The sequence below is a fragment of the Grus americana genome, chromosome 18, assembly GCF_028858705.1.
Source record: "Grus americana isolate bGruAme1 chromosome 18, bGruAme1.mat, whole genome shotgun sequence".
Taxonomy (NCBI): Eukaryota; Metazoa; Chordata; class Aves; order Gruiformes; family Gruidae; genus Grus; species Grus americana.
Window position 1 is genome coordinate 12,059,008 of NC_072869.1, and position 18,911 is coordinate 12,077,918.

Consider the following 18,911-nt stretch of genomic DNA (forward strand, 5'->3'; position numbering starts at 1 on the left):
TAGTCTAAAATACCACGTCAAAGGATTTATCCTTATGGGATTTTGCCCTGATGTTAGGGTAGAACACTGAGCTAATGGTATTAAGCTACTATTTTTACACTTTTTTTTCCTCTGGTTCTAATGAAGTTTTTAGTCCTGTCATGCTCATATTGAATAATTCCAATCTGTTCTAGCAGCTTTAGAGTGGTGGCTCAGATAGAAAGCTTTTCAGGACTTACAGTAAACTTGTTTTTTCATTTGAGATCAATAGCAAAATTTCTGAAACATCATTTAGGGTAGAGTTTTCCCCATAAACCTGCCTTGCAAATAGGAAAGCAGTATCTTAAAGGTGGCTTTAATCACTGTGCTCTTTAACGTATTCTTCTGGTTGCTCAGCTGAAGAGAGCTTCAAAGGGCAGGAGGAGCAGTTGAGGGTGGGGGGGAAGGGGGAGAACAAAGATCATCATTCCTGAAAGTTATCGTTCTTCAGACCTCAGAACTATGCTGTCAAAATAATTTTATGACCTTTTAAATTAAACCCAGGGCATTGCAGTTCCTACTCTATTTCTGTGTGTGTATTCTGGAATACACGTAAACTGCCAACGATGCTATGTATCCTGAAGAGCAGAAAAGCCCATGAGCCACACTGGTGTTTTTCTTTAGAGAAGGAAAAGGGAAATCTTGTTTCGGTTATCAAAGGTTTGCACTTTGTGTGTGGAACTTCAGAAAGTTCTGCCTCCTTAGAAGGTAAAATCTTTGCAAAAAAGCCTGAGGGGGTAAGTGCCGATGCTTTCAGTTTGCAGATGTTGAGATGAATATCCTAAAATACATCACATTATTTATTTTTTTTTTAAAAGCCAATGTCAGTACCGTCATAACTGTTCTGTAAATGTGATGCCATGTAGTAGGCACATAGAAACATCTCTCTCCAAATGTGTAAACTTCACATTCACTAGAAACTTTTGAAGTCTAAATTACTGCAAACTCTTTTTTTCCATTGATTCCTGTGTGCATCAGTCTGTTTTCCCTAAAGAAAATGATCCTGTCAAACAATTCTGCAGCTGCAAAATACAGACGTTGCTTGTTCCCTACTTCATTTTAAGAATAAACAAACCTTCAAATGGAGTGCTTAAGTTGTATGGGAAGAGTGGGAATATGTAGAACTGTGCTGGCTGCTCAAGTTAAGCCTTCTGAAGCTCTTTGGATGCTGCTACTGGATGTCAACACAGGGCTTGGCAAGGGGAGGCTCGGTGGCTGCCACAGCAGTATCGAATGGCTGGGAGGGATAATTGTCTTTGGTTTAGCCCCCAGTAAAGTGTGACATTAACTACTATGGAGACGCGGGTGAGCTGCTGTGTACGTACGTGTCGCAGAAATGTTTGGAAGGTAACTCTGGAGGTCATCTATTCCAATCTCTGCTCAAAGCAAGGCTCTCATCAGTGCTAGATCAAGTCGCCCGTGTCTGGCTCCAGATATGTTGGAATGAAGTTGTTTGAACCAGTCATAATGTCGTTCATTGAACTGAACTCCCCACAGCTTGTTTTAGTTTAAATCAAATTTGATTCAGTTTAGACAACTTCTTCCTGAGGCATCCAATGACGTGTTTTAAATATTAAAGCTAAAAAACCAAATTAAATATTAACACAGATTAAATCCAACTGGATTTCAGGCAAATCCTCCTGGTGTGTTAGCATTACTGGATGAAGAATGCTGGTTCCCTAAAGCTACTGACAAGACGTTTGTGGAAAAATTGGTCCAAGAGCAAGGAACCCACTCCAAGTTCCAAAAGCCAAGACAGCTAAAGGACAAAGCAGACTTCTGCATTATTCACTATGCAGGGAAGGTAAGGCTTAAATGTTAAATACTTGGTTAAAAATGTTGGTTTTGGGAAAGTACTAGGTGATATAGCTACCAAGTTTAGAGATACTTGTGCAGGAGGGTGACTTTGTTTCATTTTCTTGAACATATTCAGGAGAGCTCTGATGGAACTCTTGTTACCAAATAGAACTGAAAAATAGAAACTAATATTAAATTAAGCAAATAGTTTAACTTTATTGTCAGGTCTTACAGGTGAGGTTTTTTTCAGGACTTGTATTGAAAGAAGTATCTTCTGAATATCTATGTTTCCAAGTTGATAGTAGTGCTTGAAGTAGGGCTGTTAGTACCCTCTTCACTTTTATCTTTCCAGTTCACATAAGATTTTTTGTATATCCCCTTTCATAGGTAAGCTGATACCTTTTCGTTTTTACTAGTAGGTCAATCTTTATTCTCCTGTTGAGGGACAGAGCTCAGCCGTGATGTGAGCTGATCCAGGAAATAACTCTGCAGTTCTTGTCAGCATTTAGTGAAACCTTCATGATCACCAGGTCTAGTCCATAGGGCCGTGCTATGTAATGAGTTTCATAAATAGTTAAAACTTAATCCTAGTACCAGTTTTTGTCTGATATTTAGAAGAAACTGTGCAAATGACTGAGACATCCTTTAATTTTCATTTAAAGTACTAATGGCTAGCTGTTATCTATTCTTTGTCAATGGTGCAAAGTAGATAATTGTAGCAAAAATGGAAATAAATTATACATTTTATTGTATCAACATTTAAAACAGTAACTTAGAAATAATGAAACGATCGCTGTTACTGCAGTTAATAGTAGATCAGTTGCGAAACAAAAGGTTACCTTTAGGTAATCAAAGTGAAGTAAAACAGCTTGGTACTGACCACTGGAAGGTAATTGTTCTGAAGAATGTGTTACTTCTGCCAAGCCGAGTGGGCATTTCTGGGATGCTGGCACTGCATTGCATATCTTCCTCTGACAGAAGGCACTTTCAGTCTTCTGTTGTAATCTGTATTTCCTTCAAAACTAGAATCAATTGTAAAACAGCTTTTAGTGCAAGAAGTGCTAAGATGATGGTTTGATTTGATTTTTGGATGCTGGAAGCATTTAAATGTGACTTTCCTTCTGAACTCCTTGTTTAAAAAAAAAAAAAAAACAAAAAACAAAACAACAAACCAACAAACTCTCACCATTTGTTTGAAGCAAAAGTATGCTAGGTCTACACGGAGGTCTTGCTGGACTTAGGGTATTTTAGGGCTCTCTTTTGGGTTGGGATGAAACCATGCTGGGAGCATTGAGTTTTCAACTCCTGAGCTGTAGTTTAATTGCTATAGAACCACAGAATTGGTTCTTTCAACATAAGAAATAATGCTTTGTTTTCTTTATAGAGCAGTGTGTAAGTATAACTGCTATAGTGAAATTAAAAACAATCATGTTGCAGCACATCATTTATTCTTTGGTAATTTAGATAAGTAATTAGGATCTACACTGGAGTTGTTTTTACACCTTCACAGTGAACAGTGAAGCCTTATTTTGGCAATAACACTAGGCTGAAAATGTATAGCAGCTATTAGTAAGTCAATTCGTAAGTTTTTAAGAAAACTCCCATTTACTCTTTCAAAAGAATGAATAGGTGGTACTTTGAACTCTTCTAAGTAGGCACAACAAACTCATAGTAAGCAAACATCAAGAAGAGAATAGGAGGAAACCATCAGTATGGGATTTTGAAAGCTTTTTTTTTTTTCATGCTGGTAAACTTAAAACTAAAGCTAGTGGTCTATCTGATCATGTGCAACTTGGCTACTCTACAGGTGGACTACAAGGCAGATGAGTGGTTGATGAAGAACATGGACCCCCTGAATGACAATGTGGCTACACTCTTGCACCAGTCTTCAGACAAGTTTGTTGCAGAGCTTTGGAAGGACGGTAAGAGACCATGCTCTGAGTATACAAGTTGTTAATGACTTTTACCTTGCTAGATTAGTTTTTGGGTTTTGTGCCTGTTCCCTCCTCACCCTCCACCTCTACGTTTTAAATATCTGCAGCATTTTCTCTGTTGTTTAGTGCTAAAAGTAGGAGGAGGAAGCTGGGTTGCACCTATGGTTCCTTGCACATGTATCATTTCTGAGTAGCTGCTTCTCATGTTCATTATTTGAACTGATATTCACTTACTACTTGTTACCCTGTGTCAAATTCATCTGTAGAATCTTGTCCGAAACTCTTAGTTTGAATTGCTGCAGTTAAGTCCTGAATGTCGGCAGCCGTAGTGGTACTTGCTGTTAATAAAATGTTGTCTTATGTGAGCACCAGCACAGTTGTTTCTTGTGCAACGGTGGGTCCTATCCTGGAAATCTGCATCTCCTAAAATAAAATTCATTGACAGCCATACTAGTGCTTAGATATTGCATGTTAAAATCAAATGCAATGTTTTCCTGTTTTAACTGTACACTGCTATTTAGTCTACCTGCACATCAGCTTAAAGTATGTATCCACATTTTTACCAAAATATCCCAAGAAACGGAAATAGCCAAATAAATACTTACAAGGACTTTTCTAGTCTAGTTTTTAACATCACCATATATTAATTAGAGTATATTTACATGCCATAGTATATAAATCTTGTAGTTTCTTATTCCAGGAGGAAATTAACCTTGTGATATAGATGATGCTGTAGGTTAATACTGAGTTTCCCTCTTATTCTCAGGAATGCTTACTTGGTTCAGCTACAGAGAGCAGTTTTAATGAATCTATAAAGAACTTTTTGATTGGGGATCTGCTCCTTTCCTTTTGAGTACACACACAGAAGCAAAAGTGTCTTGGTCCAAATATGCAAAACCTGTTTCCACAGATAATTGAAATGTGCATGAAAAATGTTTTGGCCTAATTGCTTTTGTAGCACAGTTAAGTCTGTTTGCAATTGATAAACCTGTTCTGTATACTAACTGAAGTGTCTTGTGTATCTGCTCTTCTGTCTTTCTGTTTTTGCTGTTTCTCTGCCTTAGAGATTCAGAATATTCAGAGAGCCTGTTTCTATGACAATATTACTGGTCTTCATGATCCACCAGGTGAATGGATATAAAACCAGTAGGCCTACTAAAGGCAGGGCTGTTGTATCTACAGGAAAACCATTTTTGCTCGTAGGCTTGCATGAACTTTTCATTTCATGCTAAACTTAGGTATACCTCCACAAGGCAAATGGTCTCCGAGTGCATACCTATTCAGTTGCTGCTGCATACATATAGCATCTGTATTTTATGCATTGCATTAAGCATTGCAGATAAAAAGGTTTGTTGCTTCCTAGTTCCATGTTGAGATGCAGAATTGCTTCTTAAGTGATAATTCTGGTAGCTCCAAGCATTTGAGAGAATGCATAAGCTTTGTAACATTATCGAGCTTCTTTCTGCAGTCCAACATTGACAAAACTCTGGAACATTTTAGAACATGGATGTGTTGGGTTTTTTTTTTTGGGAGGAGAACTGAAGAATGTAGTGAAGTATCGCAATGAGTGCTGCAGTTGTAGTGGGGGTAGTAAGGGAAATAAACTTCCTCCAGACTTGTGGGAATTGTTCTTTTATTTAAAAGCCTCTTAATTTTAATATTTCCCTTTATAGAAGCTGCACACGGTTTTTTCTGAGGCATTGGGAAATCAACAAATCCACTTATTTGGAAAGTTTTTGAAGATGCTTTACATATTCAACCTCTTCCTCATCCTTCCTGTATTGCTCTCCCCAAGTTTAGAAATCCGTGTATGTGAAGGTTGTGCCTTCAGGCTTTGATCTTTACTTGGGTTTATTTTCTGCTACCCGTGATATATGACGCATTTGAGGAAGCTAGTGGTGTTTCCTAAAGTAATTACTAGAGGGCTTGAGTTCAGAGGCTTTAGCCAACGCATAATCGTCCAGTCCTGCTGTTCAATGACTGCTCGTAACCTATAGGGAAAGCTTACATTTAACTTCAATGATCGTCTTTGAAATATAAATAACCTTTTTATAGTTGGAGGACAGAGAGGAGCAAAACAAAAGATGCAAAATTAACAGATATATTTACAAAATGTTAAAAAGTACATGGCCAAACAAAAGCTGAGTGGTGTCCAGTCATTAGTGGTGTCTGGTGGGTGCACGTTTCTAATATTTGCAAGCTCTTATGTTCATCCTCTGTAAGACTGATGCCCAGCAATCTCTATCCCATTTCTGGTTTAGAACTGAATTCTGCTTCAAAGTAAATATTTGGGATATGATCTTATGAACAACTTACCACCTACTTAATCTTCTAACTTTAATAAGCCGCTTAAATTCTTGCGTTCCAAACTGTGTGGAGAATCTGGGCGCTGCTTTATAATACATGCAAGACTTAAAAGTGATTATTCAACTTTTTGCCCTGTATTTTTATGCTTTTCATTTTCCTGTTTATATAGATCTTTGAAAAACCAGTATTTCTCATATATAAAACTAATGCTGGTAGCAAAGCATAATTCCCTCTGCTTTGCTTTGAATGAATTTGAAGATAATTTCACAAAATTTAAATTGTAGCCGAAATGTAGTTGCTTGTTTCTGGCTGGCCAGCTTGGATATCATGGAGAACCAATACATGTTGTGCGTTTGCTCAGTGCTAAGATGTGCCAGCTATAATTATCATAGAATCATAGAATTGTTTTGGTTGGAAAAGATATTTAAGATCATCAAGTCCAACTGTTATGAAGATGTTAAGCCACCTGTGTATTTTTTTAGTGAGCTGTTTAAATAATTGTTGATGTGTACGTGGAGTCACGTTCATGTCTTTGGCCTAAAGGTTTTAATGATGGCAGTCAGACATCTAATTTGTGCTTCTGAAGAAGAAACCAGAGAGATCCTTACCCCAAATGTTAAAAAAAAAAAAAAAATCAGAGAAAAAAATCTCTATCCTGATGCTTTATGGCAGCTCTGAAGTGCTTTGGTGTGCAGTCTTCCTGTTTTGAAATTTGTCTTTTGGCTAGGGAGATCATTGCAGTTGTGTATAAAACTTTGGAAGAATTCTTCAAAATAGCAGACTAGCAGAAGTCTGGCAGATACTCTTTTCCCTCTTGCCACTGAACTAACACTGTTTCCATCTGTTCTGTAAATAGTTATGCTTTCAAAACACTTTTGAATATTCAATGAAACTCAGATTTAATCTATATAATTACTGTAAGTGACTCTTCATTTTAAGCAAATATGCACAGATGTCTAATTCCAAATATTCAACCCAGAAACATTTTGCATTGTAAGAATTCAAATAATTGCCAGTTTCCAGGCAACTTTCTATCTCTTTAAAGTTGACTTAAAGAAAATGGCTTTACTGGTCATGTAGAACTGCAAGTAAAGAGCTGGATATTTTAGTCTGTACCTACTAAAGCTACACTATTCTGCTGTATAAGCTTGTGGCTTTTGGTCCCACTGCTTCTGCACAGCGTCCCTGGTACATGCTGACTGCCTTGCCTACTGATGGCATCTTCTGTCATTTGTTCCACAAAGCTTCTGCTGCTGCACTGTTGCTCCTCTTCCTGCCTATCTCTATACCTGGCAAATGTTAAAGTCCACTTAATTATTTTCTCTTGTCCTTCCCAGTGGATCGTATTGTGGGTCTGGATCAGGTCACTGGAATAACAGAGACAGCTTTTGGCTCTGCATACAAGACCAAGAAGGGCATGTTTCGTACTGTTGGCCAACTGTACAAAGAATCTCTCACCAAACTGATGGCAACGCTCCGAAACACTAATCCCAATTTTGTTCGCTGCATCATTCCAAATCATGAGAAGAGGGTATGTACTACAGACCCTTCCTCTAATTCTTTCTCTCTATTAGAGTCTTTACATGTATTTTAAGTTATGCATGCTGTCTGTGTCTTCCTTTTGAAATCAGAAGCCAGGTTTTGCAAAGTTTTTGCACTGGTGGAGTATCTTCTCAATATCCCCACCCATCCCCTTATTTAGAGACTTGATTTTTGTAGAGGGTAGCCTGAAAAACTTAAACTACAGTTTTTCATGAATACAAATTAAGACTAAAAAATCATGCTTGTTTTATTTGGCCAGGCTGGAAAATTGGATCCACATCTGGTTCTAGATCAGCTTCGCTGCAATGGTGTTTTGGAAGGAATAAGGATTTGTCGACAAGGATTTCCAAACAGGATAGTGTTCCAGGAATTTAGACAGAGGTAACAGGGGGACCAATCTTTTGAGTTTTTATAAGATAAAATTCCTTGTTAAATAATTGTAGACGCTCCCCCCAACCCAACTGGAAGAAAGTCCAAAGCCATTTGTGAGGTCTTGAAGTGGCTTGAACTTGAAGCACTTAAATACTACATGCTTATTCTAAAAACACCAGGGAAGGGGAAACCAATCTAAAATAGACTTCTAGAAAAGCTTTCTGGAGAAATTCCTTAGCCATGCACTTGGTGACTGTGCTTTATGGGTTTATAATAATGTAGCTGCTTGTTGAATATAAAGGTGTTTTTTCATTTGACTTGAAGGTATGAGATCCTTACTCCCAATGCAATTCCAAAAGGTTTTATGGATGGTAAGCAAGCCTGTGAGCGTATGGTAAGTGTTAATACCTATATATTGTTAAAACACTGAAAAACTGAAACAAAAATTGTCCTTTCCTCGATGTTAAAAACAACGTGTTTGCCTGTCCATTTAGATCAGAGCGTTAGAGCTGGACCCCAACTTATACCGAATTGGACAGAGCAAGATCTTTTTCCGAGCTGGTGTCTTGGCACACTTAGAAGAAGAACGGGATCTGAAGATCACAGACATCATCATCTTCTTCCAGGCAGTCTGTAGAGGATACCTGGCCAGGAAGTATGTGTACTCTTGCGGTTTGATTTTTTTCTTGTGGTCATCTTAAGTCTCTTTGATAGGCATTAAAACTTCCATTTCAGGAGAGATTTTCTTAAGAAAGTGTGTTGCCTGATAAACTCTAGTTATATCCAGGGTAAACAGATGAATGTTTACCTAATAATAAAAATTTGTACCTTTGTTCCATAGCAGTATCTCCTTTCCTTAATCTTCCCTTTGTGACACATGCAGCTGTTTACAGTACAGGTAGTGGCTGCAAAAAAGTCTCTCTTTCTGCTCCACTGGAAGTTCTTAAAGTTACTCTGGAAAGCTGCTTTTTTGAAATTAAAGGACAGTTCAGTGTCTAATCCATCCTGATTTTATCTTTTGAAGAAAAATGTCTGTTAAGAGTAAGAACAAATAGGACTTGTAATTATTGTTTTGAAAATGATGCATCCAGCTCTTGCTCTGCCCTTGCATATAAGGAATGAATACACATAAATGAGTGTAGTCACTGAACTGTAAAAATAAGCCTATTTATGGTCTGCTAGTGTTTTAGGGTTGTGTAACCTAAAAATTAAGACCATGGTGAGATGCTCAGCTGTATTTAACATAAAATATTTTGCTCTTTCTGACTTCAGGGCCTTTGCAAAGAAACAACAGCAACTGAGTGCACTGAAAATCCTGCAGAGGAATTGCGCTGCATATTTAAAGCTTAGGCACTGGCAGTGGTGGAGAGTCTTCACAAAGGTTTGTTATATTCTGTCACTTTGACTTTTGTAAATAGGTAGATGCAGGTTCTTATTTGTTCATTTCAAATCTTTGCAGGTGAAGCCTCTTCTTCAGGTCACTCGTCAAGAAGAAGAACTTCAAGCCAAGGATGAGGAGCTAATGAAAGTGAAAGAAAAACAGACAAAAGTGGAGGCAGAACTTGAGGAAATGGAAAGGAAACATCAACAGGTTTGTGTCCAAGACTGGTTTTTGATACGTAGAATGTACGTTGCACTGTATCGTGTGTGAGGGAGCTGTGCTGGGGAGACGCTTGTGAGCAAAAGCACTGTGAGTCAGGAGAGCTAACTCCTTTCATGCTCGACTAAACTCTGGAATAGGAAAATATAGTATGAGCCATTCCTCCAGGAACGCAGAAACATCATGTTAATGAAACTAAACAGGTTTTTTTGGCCTTTACCAGTTTACAGGAGAATTTCAGTAGCAGTGTCATTTCTCTTTTCAGATGTGTTTTCAGGGTAGGATGCTTGTGTGGGGTACAGGTGCTTTTTAAGGCATTATTGGATAAAACTGAAAAATGAATTTGTGCTGATAAGTAACAGTTATCAATTTAAAGAACAGCTGAGAGAGTGTCAGTAAAGATCAGAGAATGCTAGAATGATTTGGGTTGGAAGGGACCTCAAAGCCCATCTAGTTCCACCCCCCTGCCATGGGCAGGGACACCCTCCACTAGCCCAGGTTGCCCAAAGCCTCATCCAACCTGGCCTTGACCACTGCCAGGGAGCCAGGGGCAGCCACAGCTTCTCTGGGCAACCTGTGCCAGGGCCTCAGCACCCTCACAGGGAAGAATTTCTGCCTCAGATCTCGATCTCCCCTCCTTCAGCTTAAGGCCATTCCCCCTTGTCCTCTCACTACATCTCTTTGTAAACAGCCCCTCTCCAGCTTTCCTGTAGCCCCTTTAGGGACTGGAAGGTGCTGTAAGGTCTCCCTGGAGCCTTCTCTTCTGCAGGCTGAACAACTAACTGTCTCAGCCTGTCTCCATAGACATGTATTTATCGCTATGGTAATTTTGAGACTTGATAGAACTGGGATGGATATCTAGAATGGCAAAGCATCAATTCCTCTTGATGAAAGAACGGGAAGGCATGGCCTGTGAGGAGCGGCTGAGGACTTTGCACTTCTCTCCTTTGGAGAGAAGGAGGCTGAAAGGGCGATCTCATTGTGCTCTGCAACTCCCTGAGGACGGGGTGTGGAGAGGGAGGTGCTGAGCTCTTCTCCCTGGGATCCAGGGTCAGGACGCCTGGAAATGGTTCAAAGCTGCACCAGGGGAGGTTCAGACTAGATATTAGGAAGCATTTCTTTACCAAGGAGTGGCCAAACACTGAAACAGGCTTCCTAGAGAGGTGGTCAATGCCTCACCCTGTCAGTGTTTAAAAGGCATTTGGACCATGCCCTTAATAACATGCTTTAAGCTTTGGTCAACCCTGAAGTGGTCAGGCACTAGATTATTGTTGTAGGTCCCCCCCAACTGGGACTGTTCTGTTCTATTGTCGAGTTTACACAGCAAGAAGTAATGTGTTCCAGTTCTGCTCCAGTGACTCCAAGCGCCAGCTTCAGCCCAGCTACCCGTGGCACTGCTCTGCTGCTGTGCAGGGATGAGTGCGAGGAACAGCCCAGGAAACGGGCATGTCCCTCGTCGTTTTGCTGCTGGTAGAGCAGGGCACACGGGGTAGGCGAGTGGGATCTCTCCCTTCAGCTGGGGGGACAAGGGAGTGAATGTTGGAGTAGCCCTGTTACAAAAGCTGGGGTCTTCTGGACTCCTCATCAAGCCCTCTGCTGAAAGTATTTGGTCAAGAGTTGGAGCAGAACTTGGCCTTTAAGTAACTTTGTAGTAGTCATACATATAATCTCTCATGAGAGACTTTGAAACGTTTTTACTGCCTTACTAACTTTTGCGTATATTTGCAGCTTCTAGAAGAGAAGAACATTCTTGCAGAGCAGCTACAGGCTGAGACGGAGCTCTTTGCAGAAGCTGAGGAGATGAGGGCTCGCTTGGCTGCCAAAAAACAAGAGTTGGAAGAAATTCTCCATGATTTGGAGTCCAGGGTTGAGGAAGAAGAGGAAAGAAACCAAATATTGCAGAATGAGAAAAAGAAAATGCAGGGCCACATTCAGGTATGCCTCTTGGTAACTGGAAAAGCATGCGAACAGGACAGTTGGGGATGGGAAAGCTCCCTCAGCATCTCTGTGGCACAGAGGAATTTAGCTCCTTAGCACCATGTGTGGAATAGAATCAATTTGAATTTTTTTCTTTTCTCTTCCTGTCTTCAGCATGTTTAGCTGCTTGTGGTCTCCAGGCATAGGAGGGTGAGGAAAGGGAAAGAAAAGTCAGTGCCCTGTGGGTAGCTATAGTGTGGGCAGGAGGAGTGTTAAAGCTAGCAGGCACTTTTGAGGGGGGAGGACCTGGGAACCACTGCATGGGGCTTACCTGCTTTCTTATAGAAACAAAGCCTGGTGGGATGATGTCACTCACAAAAGAAACGTTCCTTTTTGACTGAAATCCAGTGAATATCATGAAGAATATTTCTCCTTTGACTTTTATGAAACTAAGACAACTTCATGTCCCCCAAGTTACTTGGGTTTTTTTTGTGAAAATCAGATGATTTAGATGCTTCCTTTTGAATACATGGAGACCTTGAAAAAGGGAATACCTGAGAACTTAGCTGTCTTTCAAAATATTCAAGGTACTTGAAGGGGAAATAAACCCCACATCTCGGAGCTCTTGATGCCTTTTAATAAATGTCCATTAATGTGTGGCTGAGTATCTGATTTAAAACCGTGAATGAATAGAAGCACAATATGTTATTACTTTTCTAGTTGTATCTAGCTATTTATGCCAATATCTGAACCATTTCAGCTGTAATATTGAGAGCCAGATTCACACTGAAATCAGGAAGTCTGTTTCCTGTGGCGTCTCTTCCCTGACACTTGCATTCTTACACCAGATGCTCTATATGGATGCAGTATGCTAGGAAGTATTTGACATAAAGCCTGATCTGATTTGGTTGTCACAAGTAGATTTTTTTTTTATTTATTTTATTTTATGCTCACAATTAAGAAGGTGAAAGACTCTGAACTGTGTGTTTCCTAGGCAGCATATTTCAGCCAAAGCTGAAATACAGTATAAAAAATTCCATGGGTATCACATGGCCCTTAATTTCATTACCAGATCATTGATATAAATGAATCTAACAAAAAGAAAATGCAAAAAAACCACAAAAACCCAACACGTGGGTAACCTGGAAAATGCACAGATGTGATTGCCTTTCTTCCCAGGACCTGGAGGAACAGCTTGATGAGGAGGAGGGAGCTCGACAGAAGTTACAGCTTGAAAAAGTGACAGCTGAAGCTAAGATCAAGAAAATGGAGGAAGAGATCCTACTGTTGGAGGACCAAAATTCTAAATTTTTGAAGGTGAGACTGGTATGCATGGTGGAGATTCTGCATGTAAGTAATAGTAGTACCAAGCAATAGGTCTCAAAACATTTGAGACTGCTGTTATGTTATCTATAGAGTTTGTGCCTGAGGACTTGTGGGGTTTGAACAGGTTGAAGCTGAGACATTTAGAACTTTCAAACTGACCTTTAAAAGGGGAGGTATTTGCCATACATTCTTTCCAATTTCATGAGTCTTCCAAATCTAAGCTGGAAACAGTGTTTAGCATAGATACCTACTGCTGCTCTTTGCAAACAGATTTCCAAAAGTGCACAGCAAATGCTGTCCTAAACCCAGGCCTCCCGTGTGTTAAATTCCAAGTCTCGCTTTCTTAGAAAACGAATGTTCTGACGAATACTGACAGGTCAGTCATTTGAAATAAAATCTGTATTATATATGCTGTATGAGACCTCTCTATGAATTTTGTATATTCAGTTATTTGTGCTGCTTAGACTCTTCAAACTGTGTTTTAGAAGTTATTCTTTCTCCCCTCTCCTAACTAGGAGAAGAAGCTGATGGAGGATCGAATTGCTGAATGTACTTCTCAGCTGGCTGAAGAAGAAGAAAAGGCCAAAAACTTGGCCAAACTCAAGAACAAGCAGGAAATGATGATCACCGATTTGGAAGGTTTGTTCTTACTACCTTTGCCTTTTAACAGCTCTGACATCATACTAAAAGGAATGGGTCAGTCACTACAATGTGTGCATTATCTGGTCCAATCTGCTAAGTGTAACCTTATATGTCAATGCCTTAAGAGCTGTTATTTTTATCTAAATCTTGAAAGAAATTTGTGTTGCTTGCAAAGCTTTTTGCATTTGGCTGCTCAGTCTTTCTGATGTTTGACTTGTTAGTTTTTCATTTTTGAGAATCCATTACATTTAGAGACGCACTCAGAAATTCATGTTGTTGCACGCATCCCTTAGTAACAAGGTAAACTCGAGAGGTCTCTCAAGAGGTTCCTACACTTTTCTATAATAACACATTGGAACAGTGTGTTTCTGGAAGAATGTTAGTAGGCATTCGTTAGGCTTCTAATATTTTTTTAATAAGAAAATCTGAATTGTTTTGCTTTAATGCTTTGTTTATCTAAAATGGTTCAGTTTCCTTGGCCATTTATTTCTGATTGTTTTGCCTGTGCTGTCACAGGCTCAGCTAGCCCTAGATGTAACCTTTGTGGATTTTATGGTTTGTTTTTTAAATTACTTATGGCTGTAAATAGCTATTGTGTAACATTATTAAACTGCCAAGTCAGAGTTGCAAAATAAAAGGCAAAGTTTCTCTCTGTGCCCTAATTTGGAAATAGTTTTATCACTTACTGTATTATGACCTGTCTTGCTACATATTTTTAAACTGATGTGCTTATGGAAGAATACCAAAACTGAATCTTATCTGTATAGGAAGGTATTGAACTAATAGGGACAGTAGGTGATTGATGTACCTTTTCTTTAAAAATCATGTTCAGAGACCTTAAGATAAGTAAGCTTTACTCCCTAGAAAGTAATGCTTGAGTAATTGTGTGCTTAAATCAAGGCTAGTGTTTCTGAAGATACTTGACAGATGTGTTTGGTTATGGTACTATTCCAAGACTGATGACCTTAGAAATGGAAATTAAAGCTTAAATATAAAGCATGTAATTTCTTGGCTAGTAAACACAGTAAAATGATATTTACTCTTGGACATGATTCAAGAAGCTGTTAAGGTGTCTCAGCTAGGGTCTTGGCACTGCTAGGCACTGAAGTTTGGGGGGGGGGTGGAATCTTAATTCAGTTTACTATGAACTTTCTCAATTACAAAATTGGGTCTTATGACACTGTTCTAACTGTTACTCACCAGAAATATATTATAAAAACAGAGGGGAAAGTGCTATTTTTTGAATGAGGAACTGGCTGGAGAAAAAAGTGTGACTTTAGATTGTCTGGAAAATCCCAAATAGTCCTGGGTGGCACTAAGAGATGATTCTTGAACACGGCTCCCTTTTCATGTAGAAGATGATGTCCTGATCCCATAGTAGGTGTGGGAAGGGTGTGAGAGAAATCTCTGCACTGAGGACCTGCAAAGTATTGAACAAGTCTAATAAATTACATTTATGCTAATACATTTAGAATTGTGCTAATGCTATGCTAAGCAAAACCTTCCTGTGATTTAAATATATTACATACACGGTCATTAGCTAACTGTAAGCAATGCAACCAGGAACTATCTTAATCAGACAACAGGCAGATCACCTAAATGTATTTTATTGCTACGGCACTGATAACTGGATGATTTTCACAAAGAAATACCTTAGGGCAGGAGTATCTTGGCAACCCAAATAAATTACTGGAAGCTATCAGGGTTGCAGAGTCTTGCTAAGTATTAATGGGATGTGAGTTAGTGGCACAGATACTTGCAAAAATGGTTTATCCAAGTTTTCTTTAAGCTATACTATTTTCCAGTAGACCTGGAATCTAGCCTAGCCCTTCCAAAGCTATGCAAGCTATCATTTTTTCCAGTCTGTAGTTGTTCTTCATTTTTTAATCCTGATGTCTGTGATCACCTGCCCTAGCAGCTCAAACTGCCCTTCTGTTAGAGCCCATTCCTTATTTTCTATCGAGATGAGGTTATGTTTCTGTTCCCTTACTTCAAACTTTTTTTCTCCAGTCATTAACTTTTTCTTGACTTTCTTTCTAAATTGAGTTTCTACTTTGCTACTTCGTCAGAAAGAATTGACACAGCATATCTTAAACTTCCTACCCTTCTCGCCAACTCATTGCCCTGCCCCTGAACCTTCTGAAGATGACAAGAGAAAAAATTGCTTATAAATAGAATTCTTTGCTTCCTTAGAGCGTTTGAAAAAGGAGGAGAAGACCCGTCAAGAATTAGAAAAAGCTAAAAGAAAACTTGATGGTGAGACAACAGACCTACAGGACCAAATAGCTGAGCTGCAAGCCCAGATTGAAGAACTGAAGATCCAGCTGGCCAAGAAAGAGGAAGAACTGCAGGCTGCTCTTGCTAGGTGAGAGCATGATGGGGCTTATGACTACAGAGGTGTGGTAGAAACCTACCTTCCCAAACAGAATTTCAGCTGACTGCAAACTTCTCAGACCTGGGAATGTTAAAGCAGAAGTCAGTTCATGTTTGTACTAGAGCATCTCTAGAAACCTGCGTGCTGTGCGTAGGCATGGCAAAAAAAGGAATTCAGTAATTTATCAGCATCCTTGCTCTACAAGATCCAAAAAAAATGTTTCACTGCAGTATAACAGCATTTGGGCTCTGGAAGCTTTTTTAGTCTCCCAGAGTTCATCCTCAGGAGGGAAAAAACATGTAATTCTGAGCATGCCTTCTTAATGGTCAAAGTATTCGATAACGTATGTGCTACTCAATCACTGAAAGATTTATGTGGTAGTCTTGCATCCCCGTGTTATAAACTAAACACTAGTATTTTTTGAGTAATGATCCATAATTTGCGGGAAGAGAGAATTCTACAGACAGGGTGTATTTTTGGGACAGTGAGATCTACAAAACTGGAATACTTGGAAGTAAACTTGAAAGCTCGATCATTCTGGTATTGCATCTGTAGTACCTGGGACACTGCTTCTTAGGATCTTGAGAACAGGAGTGCAATGGTGGGTTTCTATCTATGAAGTTTTAGAAGGTGTATTTTATTCTAGTGGGAAAGTCGAGTTATCATTTGTGCACGTAATTTAAATAACGCTAGACTGTTACGAGAATAGATCTGAAGCTATGAAATATCATTAACTGTTATGCCTCTGTTTAACAGAGGTGATGAAGAAGCAGTTCAGAAAAACAATGCACTGAAAGTGATAAGAGAGTTACAGGCTCAAATCGCAGAACTCCAGGAGGATCTTGAATCTGAGAAGGCATCACGCAACAAGGCAGAAAAGCAGAAAAGAGATTTAAGTGAAGAGTTGGAGGCTTTGAAAACTGAACTTGAAGATACTTTGGATACCACTGCAGCACAGCAAGAGCTGAGGTAGGATCATGTGTCTGTGTAAGAAGGCACCATTAAAATTTGTCTTTAATTTACAAAAGACTAAAATGTTGATTTTTGATAACCTTTGCCACTTCCTCTAGGACAAAGCGAGAGCAGGAGGTGGCTGAACTGAAGAAAGCAATTGAAGAGGAAACCAAAAACCATGAAGCACAGATCCAGGAAATCAGGCAGAGGCATGCTACTGCCCTGGAAGAGCTTTCTGAACAACTTGAACAGGCCAAAAGGGTGAGAAAAAAATGAATTACAGAAATATGTTACTTATAAAAAGTCCTGAAGCATAAAAACATAAGTGGTGTGGTCCCTTCCCGGTACCGATACCTGCAGATCTAAGTTGTCCTCTATACATGCATAACAGTTGCAATTCAGTCAAATATATCCTGCTGGTTTGAATGTATTGCAACTATTAGACAGTCTTGGCCTCTGTCTGAAAAATGTTCATTAGACTTGGAAACGGTGCACCTAGAGATAAATTCATGTAGTACTTGTGTGGGAATTCTCCAGCAGGCCATGTGTGTGTTTGGTGAAAAGCAGCTCTATGCATGAGCGAACTGCAGAATGCTTTCAAATAAGGTAATTGTAATGTCGGCCCTCATAAATAACGAACTGCGAGTACAGATAGTGTAAAAGTTCTTCCAGCCACTCTAACTTCATGCACGTACTGTGACCTCCAGAGCCAGGTATCTGTGGCGTATGTTGGCAATCTGCACAGCTGTATTGTGTTCTCTGGTAACCCTCTCCAGAGCAGGCAGGAGGAGGCATATCTGGAGAGCATGCTTCCTACTAGCGTAGCTTGAGTGTTGGCTTGAAAAGTAGAATTATGCCAATGCTGCCAAAAAAAAAAAGGTATCTTTAGTTTGAGAAATTATAGTTCTGGTCATTCATAAATGTATGTGTGGACGGTTCATATACTGTAATAATATATTTGTATGTGCAGAATACTTCACAAGATTCCTTAGGTCAAAACAGTAAGTGAGAAACATAGTAGTTAAAGCTGGTGGAAATTACAGTTTTATTCACCTGAAGATCTTATGCATGTCTTCTGCTCCTTATTCATTAACTATTCTCAAGAAGAGCATGAAAAGATGGAAAAATACCCTGCAATCTTAAACAAAGGTCCTGTAATAAGATGATGTCAGTTCTGGTGATATAGTAAGAATGGCGCTTAAACATCCCTTATGCCAATTATTACTTTTTTAAAAAGGTTTTTGACAAATGTCAATGCAGTGGTGAAAAGTGCTTTGTTATGCACTTCCAGGCTGCTACGCCTACTAAAATCAGGGCAGCTTTAGTTGATATCTTTCCTTTTATTTCTGTGAGATGAGCCGTGCTGATCTGTTAATGGGCACATTCCTTCCTACTTAGTGCTACTCAGGCATTTTACAGCACTAACATCCCAGATCTTGCTGAATTCATAGAAGTATCTTCTGGTCCTCTCTGTTACCTGTGATATCTGAGAGTGGAGTAACTTACATTAACTTTAGTCTTTGCCTAACATACACAGAATGTTACATGACAGCATTTTAAACACTCCCTACTTATAACTTGCTGAGCGCTTGTTTTATCTTTGAACTTGTAAACCTGATTTGTTGGACTGAATACTTTTAGCAGAAAACCTTACTGATATGTAACAAAGTGTTGAATTTCTTTCCTTTTGTTTTTCCTAGTTCAAAGCAAATCTTGAAAAAAACAAGCAAGGCCTAGAGTCGGACAACAAGGAGTTAGCCTGTGAAGTGAAGGTACTGCAGCAGGTCAAGGCAGAGTCTGAACATAAGAGGAAGAAGCTTGATGCTCAGGTACAAGAGCTAACTGCTAAGGTCACAGAAGGAGAAAGACTGAGGGCGGAACTGGCAGAGAAAGCTAACAAGCTGCAGGTAAGGCTCTATGGAAGTCCTAAACTGCCAAAAAATACACAAGAAAGGAAGTCTTAACCATATGCAGAAATGGCTAGAAGAAATGACTTTCAAAGATGCAGCTAAGTCTGGAGTTGATGTGGGAGGTGATCTCAGTCATGCCCTCATGTACTTGAGGGGTCTTGAAGTGGTGACATGCCTCAGGTGGAGATAGCTGGACAGCTGTGACATTAATCCTGAAT

The 18,911-nt window shown here is 39.4% G+C and overlaps 1 protein-coding gene across 2 annotated transcripts in view; it reads left to right on the top strand.

Moving 5' to 3' along the window:
- The window catches only part of MYH10 (myosin heavy chain 10), a 102,287-nt gene that overhangs the window by 70,688 nt on the left and 12,688 nt on the right, over nucleotides 1-18,911 (top strand). For both annotated transcript variants that reach the window (XM_054847082.1, XM_054847083.1), the window contains 15 exons: nucleotides 1,649-1,822; nucleotides 3,623-3,737; nucleotides 7,394-7,587; nucleotides 7,858-7,979; nucleotides 8,295-8,364; nucleotides 8,465-8,625; nucleotides 9,243-9,351; nucleotides 9,430-9,561; nucleotides 11,299-11,505; nucleotides 12,667-12,804; nucleotides 13,329-13,452; nucleotides 15,649-15,820; nucleotides 16,586-16,798; nucleotides 16,900-17,044; nucleotides 18,484-18,690. In XM_054847082.1, the coding sequence (XP_054703057.1) occupies nucleotides 1,649-1,822; nucleotides 3,623-3,737; nucleotides 7,394-7,587; nucleotides 7,858-7,979; nucleotides 8,295-8,364; nucleotides 8,465-8,625; nucleotides 9,243-9,351; nucleotides 9,430-9,561; nucleotides 11,299-11,505; nucleotides 12,667-12,804; nucleotides 13,329-13,452; nucleotides 15,649-15,820; nucleotides 16,586-16,798; nucleotides 16,900-17,044; nucleotides 18,484-18,690 (2,283 nt within the window). The remainder of the gene's footprint in view (nucleotides 1-1,648; nucleotides 1,823-3,622; nucleotides 3,738-7,393; nucleotides 7,588-7,857; nucleotides 7,980-8,294; nucleotides 8,365-8,464; nucleotides 8,626-9,242; nucleotides 9,352-9,429; nucleotides 9,562-11,298; nucleotides 11,506-12,666; nucleotides 12,805-13,328; nucleotides 13,453-15,648; nucleotides 15,821-16,585; nucleotides 16,799-16,899; nucleotides 17,045-18,483; nucleotides 18,691-18,911) is intronic.